A 14,938-nucleotide genomic window follows, 5' to 3' on the forward strand; every position below is an offset into this window, starting at 1 on the left:
CCAAAATCCTCATCTATGTGGGAGCCCCAGGGCTCGGATAGAGGCCAGAGTTGAGTAAATGCTGGTCTTCTCCTGGGATGAATGGGACGGGCAGGGCTGGTGCGGAGAGAGCACCCGTAGGAATGTACGCGAGTCCAGTTAAATAATGACATTCACTTTTTGTCAGTCACTGGGAGGTGCCGTCGGAGGATGCAGGATGCTGAGGTTCAGCCGAGGATCCATATATTCTGGGAAGCAACCGCTAGCGAACCCTTCTGAGCCGGGATTTACTGCTGTGATTAGTGGCCGGTGACAGGCTGGGGAAGGCGAGCGGGTGGAAGCGCCGTGCGGGCCGGCGGCACGGGCTCTGCTGCGGCCAGACGTCTTCATTCTGCCAGCAGTGTGGCTGCCGGAGATTTACACCCAGCCCCGCTTGCTGGCTTCCTTATTTGCTCCAGCCATCAGATAAAAGGGCCAGGTAAAAGAATTGCGAAGGCCCTAGAAGAGAGCGGGAGCTAGCTCCGTGGAGCAGAGTGCATAAATATAAGAGAGGGGAGCACGGGACGGCGTGGAGCACCGTAAAGCTTTTATTGCCACAAGTGCCTGGCGACCACGTTAAGTGCCACGAGTGAGTTATGCAAGTCTTTCTGAGCGTGTGGCAATAAAAGCTTTACAGCTCCCCTCCGGCGCCGCTCCCCCGGGAGCGGGGATGTGCGGGCTGCCCGCAGCCCTGCCGGCGAGGCATCGCCCCCGCCACGCTCCCCGTCTCGCGTTGAGGGGAGCTCCCGCCTGGGTTTAGTTGCTGCTGCTGCTTATCCTGGGGACCTCAGGTCCCCCAGGTCCCAGCTTCAAACCGCCCTGCTCCTTAGGGCTGCTGCGGCCGCCCGGCGATGCTGCTGGGGCATCTCTCCGCACTCCCCCGGCAGCACGATCCGAGGTGCCCTGGCAGCTCGTTATTCCTGCAAACGCCTTTGAACGTTTCGATTAATCGGGTGTGGGTTTCATGCCATCCCGGGGCTCTGGCACAGCTCTGCTCAGGTGACAGCGGCGATTCGGGGAGCGCAAAGGCGCTGCCAGCCTGCAAGCCCCGGAGAGAGGAGGGTGGCAGCAGGCCGTGAGCTGGGCAGAGAGCGGCTGCAGTCGTGGGGAGCGGGAGCGGGGAGAGCTCTTCTGCCGGGGGAGCCGGTCCTTCTCCTGCCAGCTGCGGAGCGGCCGGGGGGGCGTGTTTGGAGAGGCACGGACGGATCCACAAGCCCGTCCCCGCTCTGCAATAGACTGCAGTGCATTCCCAATTAATTATTCATTAATTATGGAAAACAGGCAGCGCTTGGCTCCATGGCTCCAGCCGTTTGAGCCACATCACTGTAGCCAGCGAAGGGGCAGGCCAGGTGTGCCTGCGCCCCTCTGCCTGCCGGCAGCCCGGGGGGGCGGCAAGCAGCCCCCTGCTTGCCCCCGGAGCTGCCCGACGGAGGGACAAGGACCTGGCACAGAGACCTTGGCGATGGAGATGGGGGGGAGATGGGAGCCCAGGGACCCGCGTGGTGCTGCGGGGAGCTGCTCCCACGCCCATACCAGAGGGCAGCTTATTTCTGCCGAGGGGACAATTGGCAGCCTGCTAATTTAATTACGGAGACTGCGGAAAGAGGATCTCATCTACCAGGTGCTGAGCCTTGTTAAGCTAATTGTCTCCCTCCCTCCGCTTTCTTCCCCCTCCCACATTGCCAGAGATGCTGCGGTTGCCTAATTAAGTTATCAGAAAGATAATGGCTGGTTCTGAATCCGGTGCCTTTAAGAAAAGCATCCATCTAATAATTGCTTTTCTGTGAGCAGATAAATGCTGAGGTGGAATTTCGGCTGGTGTGAAGAGGGGGTCGGCCAGGGCTTTCCCCAGAGCAGGGCCCGCTCTGCTGGGGAGGTCGGCGTTTCTCTGTCCCACTCTTAGCGCAATGGCCCTGCCAGCTGGGGGACATCTTCCCACTGTCCTCCGCTCGGCAGCACCTTCCCCTCTCCCCGGCTGTGTTCCTGGTGGAAACAAAAGCCTGCCTGGGTTCCTGGGCAGCTAATCGGGGCTGCTTCTCCTCCTGGAACAACATCTCCCCCGAGTCCCGCTGTGGCCCGTCCCTCCTGGAGGAAGGCTGTTCCCGGACGGGCTCTCCAGCGAGCTCTGCCTCTCCCCTCCACAGTCCCTCCGCTGATCCAGCCCTTCGAGTTCCCGCCAGCCTCCATCGGGCAGCTCCTCTACATCCCCTGCGTGGTCTCCTCCGGGGACATGCCCATCCACATCACCTGGAGGAAGGACGGGCACGTCATCCTCTCCGGCTCTGGGGTCACCATTGAGAGCAAGGAGTTCATGAGCTCCCTGCAGATCTCCAGCGTCTCCCTCAAGCACAACGGCAACTACACCTGCATCGCCAGCAACGACGCTGCCACGGTCAGCCGGGAGCGGCAGCTCATCGTGCGGGGTGAGTGCCATGCGCGCAGCCCGGCCCACTCCCCCATGCTGGCACCGCGCTGGGCTCGGGAGGGTGGATGGTGACGGAGGGAAGCACGGCAGGGAGCAGAGACGAGTTACGAGGCTGGAGGGAGATACCGTTGTCCTCTGGTCGAAGGAGCGGCGCCGAAGCAGGCGGGGAGGGTGAGGAGCGGGGCTGAGCAGGGCAGCCGCGTGCCCGCAGGCAGGGAGGAGGTGCAAGGAGCCGATGGGGGTTTTTTACTCCAGTGTCCGTCTTTTCTCTCAAATTCCTCAGTGCCTCCTCGTTTTGTGGTCCAACCCAACAACCAAGATGGCATTTATGGTAAAGCCGGGGTGCTGAACTGCTCCGTTGATGGGTACCCGCCTCCGAAAGTCATGTGGAAACACGCCAAAGGTAGGGGTGAGAGACAGCAGGGCTTGGGACAGGGGAGAGTCCCCTTTCGGCACGGCCACCCCAGCCCCGAGCCTCAGGAGCGTTGGCTGAGCCCGGTGTCCCCTCCTAGGAAGCGGCAACCCCCAGCAGTACCACCCCATACCCCTCACGGGCCGCATCCAGATCCTGCCCAACAGCTCCCTCCTCATCCGCCACGTGCTGGAGGAGGACATCGGCTACTACCTCTGCCAGGCCAGCAACGGGGTGGGCACCGACATCAGCAAGTCCATGTTTCTCACCGTGAAGAGTAAGTAGCCGGGGCCGCGCCGCGGTGGCGAGGGGTGGGTGGGTACTTGTCAGCAGAGCCTGGTCCGGCATGGTCCCCTGCTCCGTGCCGAGGGTCCCCACCGCACCAGCCTGGCTCTACCTTCGGCACCGCGCATCCCCCCATCCATGGGCAGGGCATGGGGGAGGGCATTGATTCCCCCCCTCCAGGGAACAGCTTCCCTTCTGCGATTAAACACGCTTTGTCCTGAGCCAAACCGAGCAATCAATCTACGTCGTACAGGAGGAAAGGAAATAGCTGGGCTAATTTGCCAGGGATGGGCCGGGAAGTGTTGTTAGACACCGTGTTTGACCTGCGCTTATTATTGGATTCCTCTCCCGTTGCTATCAGCAGAATACATAATCTCCAGCTCCTCTGTATTTATTTTGATTGTTGCTGCCGTGAGCGCTCAAACCTCAAAAAGGAGGTGGTGGAGGGGGGACCAGCCCGGCGGGTTCGCTCCTGCGGCAGCTCCTGCGTGTCTGCGGAGCTGAGCAGGGCTAAACTCTGCCCTGCTGGCGCCATGGCGGGGGTGGGCCGTGGCAGCCACCACCGACCACCCTGGTTGTCCCCCGGGCAGGGTGCTGCCGGGCAGAGGGGATGCGCAGCCCTCCCCGGGCACCCCCGTGTGCGGGCGAGGGTCTTGCACGTGGGGAATCGCCCGGGACGAGGCACGGAGAGAGCGGCTCTGGCTCGGGCAGCCCCTCGCTGCCCCCCTCCCCAGCCGAGCGCCTGATGCGCCGGCACCCACAGGCGTTTCTCTTGGGGCTTCTCCCCTCCCCACCCGGCCCCTGCGTCCCTGGGTTTCTGCTCCCCTCCCTGTCAGCGGTTTAATTGATCCCGCCAACTGATGAATCGCAACGAGCGACTTCAAACGACGCACTTCAATAAGGCGCAGGTACAAAGTCGAGGCGATTAATCCTGAGCGAGCGTGCAGAAGTCTCGGAGCCCGAACTGTTGCCTTGTCCCTGCTATCTGCTGTAATTGCATCCCAGGACAGGTTGCTTGCTGACTTGAATAGCACATAACCTTATTATGCATGTGCTTTTACATTTCCCGGAGACCTCGCAGCCTTTGAAAAGGTTTGGATGAATAGGTAGATGAAGCGCCACAGCCAATTAAGCATTATATGGGGCTCTTTGTTTTGTTTCATTTTTGGATTTTTGTTTGTTTAGTGAAATGTCAGGCCAATTAAAGGGAGATCAGCGCCGCCTTTCCTTGAAAGTCAGGCCACTGCGGACGGAGTTAAATGAAAGTTAATCAGCGCCCAAACAGAGCGTGCTGGCGGTCAGCAGGGGAGAGGGGACCCGCCGCGGCAGCCAGCCCTCACCCGCATGTCCCCTTCTCTGATGCCGCGGTGATGGGCTCCAGGGGGAAACCGAGACAGCCAGGTTCCGGAGAGGAACTCGTTAGTGTCCGGTCAGGTTATTGCTGAGTGAAAGGTGGTGAATGCTGCATGCCGGGAGCGCGCGCCCCGGGGGACGGCTTGCTGGGCTGAGCACAGGTGAGGAGACCACCAGCGTGTGATAAATGCCATTTAGCACATGGCTGCATGCCCCGCCGGGTGTCGAGAGCAGAGCGTGAGGGATGGAGAGGCTTGTGTCCTTCGGGGGGGTCCCTGCGGGCTGTGCCGGGGCTGCCAGCGTGGTGGGCAGCACTCGCCAGAGAGGGGGCTCCTCTGCTCGGAGCCCCCCGGCACCGCAGGTCCGGCTGGGGGCTGGGAGAGGGGCGGCCACCTGCGCGTCGCGGGCACGGGGACGGACGTGTTTGGGAGTTCGCTGCCGTACGGCAAGAGCATAACTGATTGCTTCCATGCAATTTGAATTAATCTCATGCTTCAGGTGAAACTCAGCTAATCAGTGTAGAAAGGAAGCTGGAATGGGTGCAATCAAATTAACATCACAGAGCCGGCTCCAAACAAGAAAGAGGGGGGCGCGGGAGGCAGGCGCAGCCCTTGTCACCCTTGTCACCGTTCTCATTCAGTTGTCACCAGCGGGCTGTGAAGCAGCTTGTGCCCCGGCCTGGCGCGGGACGGCAGAGCTGCTGACATCTCCCTTTTGTAGCCAGCCTTATCTCTGCCCGGCAAGCGGGACCAGCCTCCTGTCGGGGCCGTGTTAACAAGGCCCATGGGCGCGGGGGGAGCGCGGCAGGGGCGGCGGAGCGGGCTGGGAGGACGGGTGGGTGCGGAGAGCGTTGGAGGCAAGCTCTCCTCCAGGGAAGCCTGTCTGCGGAGCAGCACTGACCCGGGCCTCTGGTCGATGCTCTGATGGGCAGGAACCAACGTTACTGATGGCCCTGCACCCGAGGAAGGCAGTTTAGCCCAGCTGGGAGCATCCTCAGCAGCCCTTGGAGGGTCCCACGGCCAGTCGTGGGCGATGCCGTCCCTCCACAAGCGGCAGAGCTTTCCCCAGGGCAGGTGTTGGGTACCAGCATGCAAGAGGTGCAGCCTCTGCGCCCTGGTCTGAGCTGTCTGCACAGCTGGTTGGGGTTTTCTTTGGGTTTGTTTTGCTGCTTCCCCCACTCTGGGCTGCTTGCCGCTCTCCTGGGACCCCAGCAATTGAGAGAAGTTGATATGTTTACATCCAAGGAGCTGCTTTTAATCAAACATCAATAAGTGCATTTCAGCGAAGCAGAGCCTGAAACGGAGCTCCTCTCCCGGGGCTGCTGCTCGCTGGGAAGGGGGACGATGGCTGCGTGGCTGCCGCAGCCCTGCGGGGCTGTCCTGCCCCTTTGGCCCCTGCGGCCACGGACACCCTTCTGTGCCTCAGACCTGGGCTGAATGACGGCTGAATGCGGGAAAGCAGCCCCCTTCTGCCAAGTGGCAGGGTGGCCTTCTCATGGCAGGAGCTGGGGACAGCCTGCAGGAGCCCGGCGAGGTCCCACCATAGTGCCGAGACCTGGCCCGGCTGTGCGTGCCCTCGTGCCGTGCTCTGCACGCTCGGAGCCAGAGAAGCGGTCGGCCCTGGGCCGGGGTAGTTGCAAGAGCCGCCGGCCGTCCCTGTGCGTTGGGCTGCAGGCAGGCAGGAGCCTCGGCACCGGGAGAAGATGGGCACGTGGCTGGGGATGGGACGGAGAAGTTGTGCTTGTAGCTCTTGCTTTCCCGTGCCCTGGACCACAGGTCCGGCAGCGATGCACCGCGGGTCTGAGTGCTGCCCTGACATCCCTGCTCCTTGCCGGCCCCGTGCCGGCTCGTGGGTGTCTGCAGACCCCTCGGGGCGGGATTGCCATGGGATTGTCAGTGGGTGCCAGGCTGGGCACCGCTCTGTCCCAGCCACGTGGGCGCCTGCCCTGAACCCCGCAAATACCAGCAGCTCAGGAGGAAAGGTTTCCTTCGCTGTTAATTGAATTACATTGCCACAGAAAGCCGAGAAGTCGTAGCTCATTAGAGCCTCTTGTGTCCCATTATAACAGTGTGTGTTGCCTTTGCGGATTGCCATTATCATATATTACTGCGGGACTCAGCAGCGCTGTTTGTTTATGCATTACATTTTTTTCTGCTTACCCAGGCTGCCCTCGTCCCCCCCAGCCCCTTCCTCCTGCGTGGTGCATGCCGTGGCACTGCTCGGCTCTCAGAGCGGCCGGGCTGCCGGGGAAGGAGCCCGCACGATCCCTCGCAGCGGGGGAAGCGCCTCGGCGGCGGCTGCTGCAGCGCGTGGGGACGGGCAGGAGGAGGCTGAGCCTGGTTCCCCATGGCGGTGCCGCCCAAGCGCCAGGACGGGAGGCGGCAGCTTTGTGCCAGCGCTGCAGCCGCTCTCCCGCAGCGAGAGGGACTCGATGTGCCATCCCGAGGGCCAGCCCTAACCGTGCTGCAGCTGCTGCTTGGGCGGCCCCGGGATGTGCCCACGCCGGGTGCTGCAGCCCAGGCGGGTGGCGTGGGCGATGCCGGGCCTCCCCACCGTCCTCCTTTGCATATTGGGGTGGCTATGGGGAAAAAAAACCCTATATAATCTCTGGTATCTGCAATGCAAAGGCGGCCTTCCTGATGTGAAATCGCACTCTATATTCTGCCCAGGTTTATACGAGTGAATTATGCAAATCTGTGATGGAAAACATTCTTCCTCTCATCCTCGGGAGTGTAAAACCTTAGTCAATAATTCATACCCGCACGTCTCAGACTGGAGGCTTTCTCTTCATTATAGTGTGTGCTTGGTTATTTGTCTTTCACGTTTTATTGTCTACCCTGGTGTAATGCTATGCATTATAAAATTTATCTGCTTCATTATTTTATGATCCTGAGCCGTATAATGCAGCGAGACGATTCTGCTCCGGGCTGCGTGGCCTCTCGGCGAGACCCGCATCCGCCGCCTCCCTGGCGGGGTCTGTGGGCTGTGCCAGGGCCGGGGAGCCGCAGGTGGCACCGAGCCGTCCCCAGGGCGCACAAGTGACCCCCTGTTTCCCCGCAGTCCCGGCCATGATCACCTCCCACCCCAACACCACCATCGCCATCAAGGGGCAGACCAAGGAGCTGAACTGCACCGCTCGGGGCGAGCGGCCCATCATCATCCGCTGGGAGAAGGGCGACACTGTCATCGATCCCGACCGCAACATGCGCTATGCCATCACCACCAAGGACAACGGCGACGAGGTCATCTCCACCCTCAAGGTGAGGGGACGGGGGTCTTGCACCTGCCCGGGCTGCTGGGCCTCTTGCTGGGGTGATGGAGGGGGCAGGCGGCACAGGGGGTGCCCGGGGAGGGTGTCCCCAGTGGGTGTCACGGAGGCTGGTGCTCCCAGAGTCGTAAAATCGATTTTCTAATGTTGAGGGACGTTGGAAAACCTGCCGGAGGGATCACGTCTCCATCCGGCAGCACCGTGCACCGGCTGCGTCTGCCCCGGCCCCAGCACACTGCGGAGCGGGCAGGCAAAAACCTGGCCGGCGCCTGGACTTTTACAACCAGTGTAAGAGTTAGCGCTGCCCTGGGCCCGTGCGAGGAGCCAGGCTTCCAATTTTAATTACACCGATTAAAAACCAGCCGCTGTCCGTGTGCTGTGACAGGCCCCTGGATTTTGCACTGGATCTCAGCTGCCTGTACAACAGCTTGGATTGCACCGGCGTTTGGTAGCACCAGGGACGTCTCAAAGAGCAGATTTTTAGTGCCAGTGGGGGGATTTGGAAGGTGACCGCTGTGGCCGGTGGTGGGAGCAGGCTGCGATACCGGGGAAGGCGGGGGCACGGTGCTCAGGGTAGCTCAGTCTGAGTTGGCTTCTCTTCTCTCCCTAAAACGTTTGTAGCTGAAACCAGCCGACCGCGGGGACTCGGTCTTCTTCTCCTGTCACGCCATCAACTCTTACGGCGAGGACAGAGGCTTGATCCAGCTCACCGTCCAAGGTACTCATTCCCCAGCACAGGAGCCCCGGGCTGCGAAGCCTCGCGGCGAGGATGCCCCTGCTCCCGGGAGGCTTCTCTCCCTGTCGTCTCTAACCTGCCCGTGTGTCCCCAAGAGCCCCCGGACCCGCCGGAGCTGGAGATCCGCGAGGTGAAAGCCCGGAGTATGAATTTGCGATGGACGCAGCGGTTTGACGGCAACAGCATCATCACGGGGTTCGATATCGAGTACAAGAACAAGTCGGGTAGGTGATGGCAAGCGGCGGGGCTGGGGGCTGCGTCCCGGGGCCGGGCAGGTGCGGGGCTGCCCCGCCGGCACCTCCGAGGGAATATTCTGCATCCCGGTTTTCTTTGATGAAGAAAGGAGAGAGCAGCATTAATGAAATATGTTAATTTCTGCTGGATGGGAGCATTTGAAAGGGAATATTAAAAGAGATAATATTTGCAAAAAGCCAAACCCAGACTGTACAGCAGCCAGGAGGGGGGAAGCGGCACCTCTCCACGGGGGCCGGGGACAAAAGCCGGAGGCGCTTGGGGACTTCACCTGCCTGAGCACGGCCCCCTTGGTCCTGCAGGACTGGGGCATTGACCCTCTTCCTGTCTCACTCCACGCTTTTCCAGATTCCTGGGATTTCAAGCAGTCCACGCGCAACATCTCCCCAACCATCAACCAGGCGAACATCGTGGACCTCCACCCAGCCTCCGTGTACAGCATCCGCATGTACTCCTTCAACAAGATCGGGCGCAGCGAGCCCAGCAAGGAGCTCACCATCAGCACGGAGGAAGCAGGTGCCGCTCCCAGCTCGGGCACCGGGGCCAGCGGGCAGGGATGGCCACCGGCCGCGTGGGGACTGTAGCCTGGAGCGAAGCTGGCTGTGGCAGAGCCCTCTTGAAGCCGAGTATTCTCCTGTCGAGGAGGTGACGCTTCTCAACGTGCTCTTTTGGGTCTGTTTCTCCGCAGCTCCCGACGGGCCTCCGATGGATGTCACCTTGCAGCCCATGACGTCCCAGAGCATCCAGGTCACCTGGAAGGTGAGCGGGGCCAGGGCGGCGGGTGGGCTTTCCCTGGCCAGGGGGGCTTGGGCAGCACCAAATGCCGTCCTGAACCTCTGCAGTGGCAGCTTGTCCTGGGACCCGGCGTTCTGTCGGCGGTACGAGGGCCGGGAAGAATTTCCCGGGCGATATGAAAAGCTGAAGGCTGCATCACACGGGGTCCTTATTAATCACATTTTATAACAAGCTCATTATCTCATAGGAAGCCTGTGGGGGGCCATGGGGAGAGAGGATAAATACGTAAAAACCAAGATGCTGGCTTGCAAAGTGTTGGAGAGAAGATCAATAAAACTTAGAATCGGATTTATTTTTCTAGAGGTGCCTAATGAAAAATAGAATTGATTATAAAGTTAGGACTTTGGAATGAAGTGGTAAATTGATAAATTTAGGGTTCCAGCTTTTCACCCCTCCCCTTAAAAGCGCTGAAAAACAGATTAATGGAAAATAAGATTCACTTGAAAGATAAGTCACTTTGTTTTAAGAGTATTTCAGTGAGATGGATCGCTCTGGCTTTGTAACATAAATTTGCAATCAACCCTATTGATTTCTTAATGCTTCAGAGAAATATTGTTAAGATCGATCTCAACCTGGCCTTGTGTACTTTTAAGGCTGTCAGGTTTTTCCCTCCTCCTTGAGCTGCTCCGGTCGGGAAGGGCGCTGCCAGGGGACACGTCCCTCTGCCCAGCCACCGCCTTCCTCTCTGGTGGCCTCCGAGGACCTGGTGGCCCTTTTTATCACTATTCTGTCACTCAGTATGTCCACCCGAGCGCTGCCACGGGGAGAGAAAGTTTAAAAGCATTGAGAAAAGGTGCTGGGGAGAGGTGGTCGTGGCAAGGGAGCTCTGTGAGCCTCCCAGCCCCGGGACGCGCTCGCTGGGCAGCAGAGCTCTGCGCGACACCTCTGTTTTACACCCCTGTTCCTCAGGCCCCCAAGAAGGAGCTGCAGAATGGGGTGATCCGTGGCTACCAGATCGGGTACCGGGAGAACAGCCCCGGCAGCAACGGGCAGTACAGCATCGTGGAGATGAAGGCCACGGGAGACAGCGAGGTCTACACGCTGGACAACCTGAAGAAGTTTGCCCAGTACGGGGTGGTGGTGCAGGCGTTCAACCGCGCGGGGACGGGACCGTCGTCCAGCGAGATCAACGCCACCACGCTGGAGGACGGTAAGGCTGTCCCTGTCCCCGTCCCCGGTGGCAAGTCCCACCTGGGGGGCTCGCGGCCCTTCCACCCTTGGCTACTGCCTGCCCTGTCCCGAGCGGGGCTTGGGGTGGCTGCCGCTCTGGGGAGGAGGCGTGAGCACCAGGATGCCAGGACCCCCGTGGCACTGGGTGTCTGGTGCAATTGAAAGGATGTCAAAGTGGATGTAGACATTGCCGAAGTGCCAGGGAGGTTTCCATCCAGGGGAGACTGCTGGTGGCCTCAGTCATGTTAAAAACAACGAGAAAAAAGTTTTGCAGTGCGTTTGCTCAGCAGTTTTTCATACTTAATTAAGGCTCTCGTTAGCCTGTCAAACCGTGATCATTTCCTGGCTACATTAGCACTCCTCCTGGGGTATTCAAGGGCCCCTGTTTTAGCAATTGTGTCTTTTCCATAATTATATTACCTTCATTTTGTTCAAACGGACTATCTGTATTAGTTTATTATACTCTGTCCCTAATTACATGGTGCTTATATTTTTGCACCTAAGTAATATGAAACAATAATCATTTTCAAAGAGGATCGTTACGGTGATGTATTATCATTTAAATGCTCATAAAAATTGGAGTTACCTCTTATGGGGCAATGGGATCTAATTACCTCACATCCAGCCAGCTCTCCCGCTCTCCCCTTGCTGGGAAGCGCAGCGTGTCCCGGCGGCCTCCCTGTCCCCGTGAGCACGGGGGTTGCACCTGCCTTGGTGGTCCGGGAGGAGCGGAACTGCGTGTTGGATGCAGACCGCTGTGTTTCCCGGTCCTGGTGCCCTACGTGCCAGGCAGGGGCGGCTCCAGGGGCTCGAGCAGCTGGGGGAGAGGGGGGGTCCCACGCGGGTGCAGTCGGAGTAACTGACCGGTGGGACGTGGCTCCTTGAGCCTGATATCTGCCGGGCACCTACCGCCTCTCTGTCTTCTTGCTGATAGTCCCCTTGTCTGTCCCCTCCTCAGTTCCCAGCCAGCCCCCCGAGAACGTGCGGGCCATCTCCATCACGTCAGACGTGGCCGTGATCTCCTGGTCAGAGCCCCCGCGCAGCACCCTCAATGGGGTGCTCAAGGGCTACCGGGTCATCTTCTGGTCCCTCTACATGGACGGGGGTGAGTGCTGGGGGGGAACGGGCGATGCGGGGGACGCGGGGCCGGGTGGTGGCAGGGGGCTGACGGGCCCCATCTCCCCGCAGAGTGGGGTGAGATGCAGAACATCACGACCACGCGGGAGCGAGTGGAGCTGCGGGGCATGGAGAAGTTCACCAACTACAGTGTGCAGGTGCTGGCGTACACCCAGGCCGGCGACGGCGTCCGCAGCAGCGTGCTCTACATCCAGACCAAGGAGGACAGTAAGTGGCGCTGCCTGGAGGAGGGGGTGCCCTCTCCTCCTATCCTGGCTGATAAACCCTGGCAAGGCGTGTTAATTAGAAGTAAGAAGATTGAGCCTTGCGTAGGAGCCCTTAGCAATGAATAAAGGCGGCTGCACAGCCTCCGGCGCAGGCAGGGCAGAGCTGCTTCTTCCTTTTCACTTCTTTCCTGCTCGGTTGTCCAAACCTGCGGGCAAGTCCCGTGCCCGGCAGCCCGCCGTGTGCCCAAAGCTGTGCCTGGCCAGGAGGGGAGGAAGGCGGCCAGCACTGCCCTGCTGCCTTTGCGCGCTCCCCGGCTGCTGCTCCGTGGGAGCAGAGCCCGAGCCAGCCCCCCGCTGCAGCCCCAGCCCGCTCGGGTCTTGCTGCCATCAGGCAGGGCTGCAGCGCGCTGTAGCCAGCTGATGCGGGGGACGGGAGCACTTGCTCCTGCCACGGCGTGTTGCGTTGCTGCACTGGCGAGGGAAGGGCTGGGGCGGCTTCGGGGACGCGGAAGAAACCCCCCGTGTACAGCCATGGGCAGGGCATTTCCCGTTCTCTATTTTTTTTTTTTTCTTTTCCTTAAGTGCGGATATTTAAATATTTACACCCCTGCCTGCCCTACTTTAATGCCATTAATTCAGTAGCGGAGCGTTTCCTGGGCCCCTGGGCCGGCGTTGCTGCCTGCCCGTCCTGGGAAGCGCCAGATGCCGGGGAGACGCAGCTGGGCAGGGTAAGGCTGAGCCGCTCGGGCAGATTAAGGAGACGGCCATTAAAAGCCAATCACGGTTTCTTAACCAGAGCCTGGGCTGCAATTAATCCGCCTGCCTCCAGGTCAGCAGGGGACCGGAGCCACCCGTGGAGAGGTGTCCCGTGGGCAGTGGGGTGATGACGGGCTGACCGCTCGCCCACAGACCCGTCCCCATTTGTGCCTGCCTGATGCTGGCATGGAAACGCTCTCGCAGCTCCTCCCCAGCGTGTTCTCGGGATGCCAGCCCTGCAGCGAGGTGCTGCCGCCTCGCCGAGCTGGGCAGAGACCTCGGAGACCTCCCGGCGCCGGCTCTGCCACGCTCTCCCTCCTTCAGTTCCAGGTCCCCCCGCTGGCATCAAGGCTGTCCCATCTTCCGCCAGCAGCGTGGTGGTGTCCTGGTTGCCGCCGGCCAAGCCCAACGGCATCATTCGGAAGTACACCATCTTCTGCTCCAGCCCCGGCTCGGGGCAGCCGGTATGGGACGGGGACGGGGATGGGGAACCGCTGGGAATGCTGAGCTGGCCAAGCAGGAACAGGAGGGAGGGCCGATGCCAGGCGGCGGCAGCAGCAAAGGTCCCTCGGGCCAGGTCCATGCACTGCAGCGTTGCAAGGGCACCCGTGGACACTCTGCATCAGGGCATGGTCCCATCCTCTGTCTGTTCCCTTCCTCCGGCATCTCCCCTGCTCAGCGCTCGCTCGAGAATGGGAAATATGCCAACAGCTGACTGAAAATAAAATAGAAATCGAACCTGGCCCCATCCCTCCTTTGCAAGGGAGAGGTTGATGGGAGGTCTGCAGACTAGTGCTTATCAAAAGCTCCTTCTCAAACTCATTTCACTATCTGAGCCTCTGGTTTCCAGGGCAACATAATCTTTTCATCAAAGCAACTGGTAAAACCGCTGGGATCCGATATTGTTTTCTTGGCATCTTGTCAAAGCTGTCATTTGGGTAAAAAAAATTATGTATACTATACAATATTCATATAGGTGTCTGCTTGTGGGGTACATTTACATCTGTGGGCCCCACAAGGGCGCGCGTTTGAAGGCGGCGAATGCGCAGATACTTGTGCGCAGTTGCGTGTTTGCAGACGTGAATCCACATCCATCCATCCCGTGCAATAGGGATCGTTGAGCTCCCGTCCACTCGCCGGGGCCAGCACGGGTGCCGTGTAGGGCACGGCATGCCTGGGGCAGGAAAGGTTTGGCCCCGATGCAGTGGAGACCGGCGCTTGCGCACAGCCTTGCTGCGAGCCAGCCCTCTCCGGAGGACAGCCAGCGGGACTGGGGACAGCCGCCGCGTCGGCTGCAGGATTTGAGCCCACACGGGTTTTCAGGGAGCCCCCGGCTGCCGCCTGTGCCCGCAGAGGGGTTCTGGCAGCCCGGCCGGGGCTTGCCTCCGCACCCGGTCCCCGCTGCAGCTCCACGGGCGGCTGGGGAAACGTCCTTTCCCAGGAACACATCATGCCGTCGCAGCCATCTGTTCTTCGGGCTCCGGCCCGGGCTCCCTGGAGAAATTACGACACCAGCCGGTTTAGACTGGCATTGAGAAATGCCAAGCAGCGCTGCCTCGCTGCTCCGGAGTGAACCCGCCGCACCTCCGGGAGGTGGCTGCTGGGGCGGCCGTGGGCCCTTGGAGAGCGAAGGGAGCTCCCCGGGGATCGGTCCCGGTGGGGTGACCGGGACCCATGGACCTCCTTTGCCAGCTGGCCGGGGGTGGGAGCGAGGGCATGAGCCTGCTGGCGGCGGGATGGCAGGGATGCCCTGCGCGGGGACACTGGGGGGTGGTGGCGATGCCCGGGTGCAGGCAGCTGGCCCACAGGCAGCTTTGCCTTGCAGAGAGCTCAGGCGCTGCTCTGGCCTCTGTTTTGCCCAGGCTGAGGGCGACGGGGTTGAGTGAGGGTCTCATGGAGGCTGTATCTTCTCCCATTGCCCTCCGCAGGCCCCCAGCGAGTACGAGACCAGCCCCGACCAGCTCTTCTACCGCATCGCCCACCTGAACCGCGGGCAGCAGTACATGCTGTGGGTGGCTGCCGTCACCTCCGCTGGCCGCGGCAACATCAGCGAGAAAGTCACCATCGAGCCTGCTGGGAAAGGTACGGCGGGGGCCACCAGCTTGTGGGGGGACCTGCCTGCTGG

General features: G+C 60.7%; 1 protein-coding gene across 2 annotated transcripts in view; it reads left to right on the forward strand.

Annotated features, from left to right (window-relative positions):
• Positions 1-14,938, forward strand: part of DSCAML1 (DS cell adhesion molecule like 1) — a 113,933-nt gene that overhangs the window by 84,440 nt on the left and 14,555 nt on the right. For both annotated transcript variants that reach the window (XM_074561346.1, XM_074561347.1), the window contains exons 9-21: positions 2,163-2,441; positions 2,727-2,846; positions 2,956-3,132; positions 7,554-7,753; positions 8,383-8,479; positions 8,593-8,721; positions 9,098-9,265; positions 9,438-9,508; positions 10,454-10,694; positions 11,673-11,819; positions 11,903-12,058; positions 13,138-13,277; positions 14,742-14,895. In XM_074561346.1, the coding sequence (XP_074417447.1) occupies positions 2,163-2,441; positions 2,727-2,846; positions 2,956-3,132; positions 7,554-7,753; positions 8,383-8,479; positions 8,593-8,721; positions 9,098-9,265; positions 9,438-9,508; positions 10,454-10,694; positions 11,673-11,819; positions 11,903-12,058; positions 13,138-13,277; positions 14,742-14,895 (2,079 nt within the window). The remainder of the gene's footprint in view (positions 1-2,162; positions 2,442-2,726; positions 2,847-2,955; positions 3,133-7,553; positions 7,754-8,382; positions 8,480-8,592; positions 8,722-9,097; positions 9,266-9,437; positions 9,509-10,453; positions 10,695-11,672; positions 11,820-11,902; positions 12,059-13,137; positions 13,278-14,741; positions 14,896-14,938) is intronic.

This window comes from Larus michahellis, chromosome 17 (assembly GCF_964199755.1).
Source record: "Larus michahellis chromosome 17, bLarMic1.1, whole genome shotgun sequence".
NCBI lineage: Eukaryota > Metazoa > Chordata > Aves > Charadriiformes > Laridae > Larus > Larus michahellis.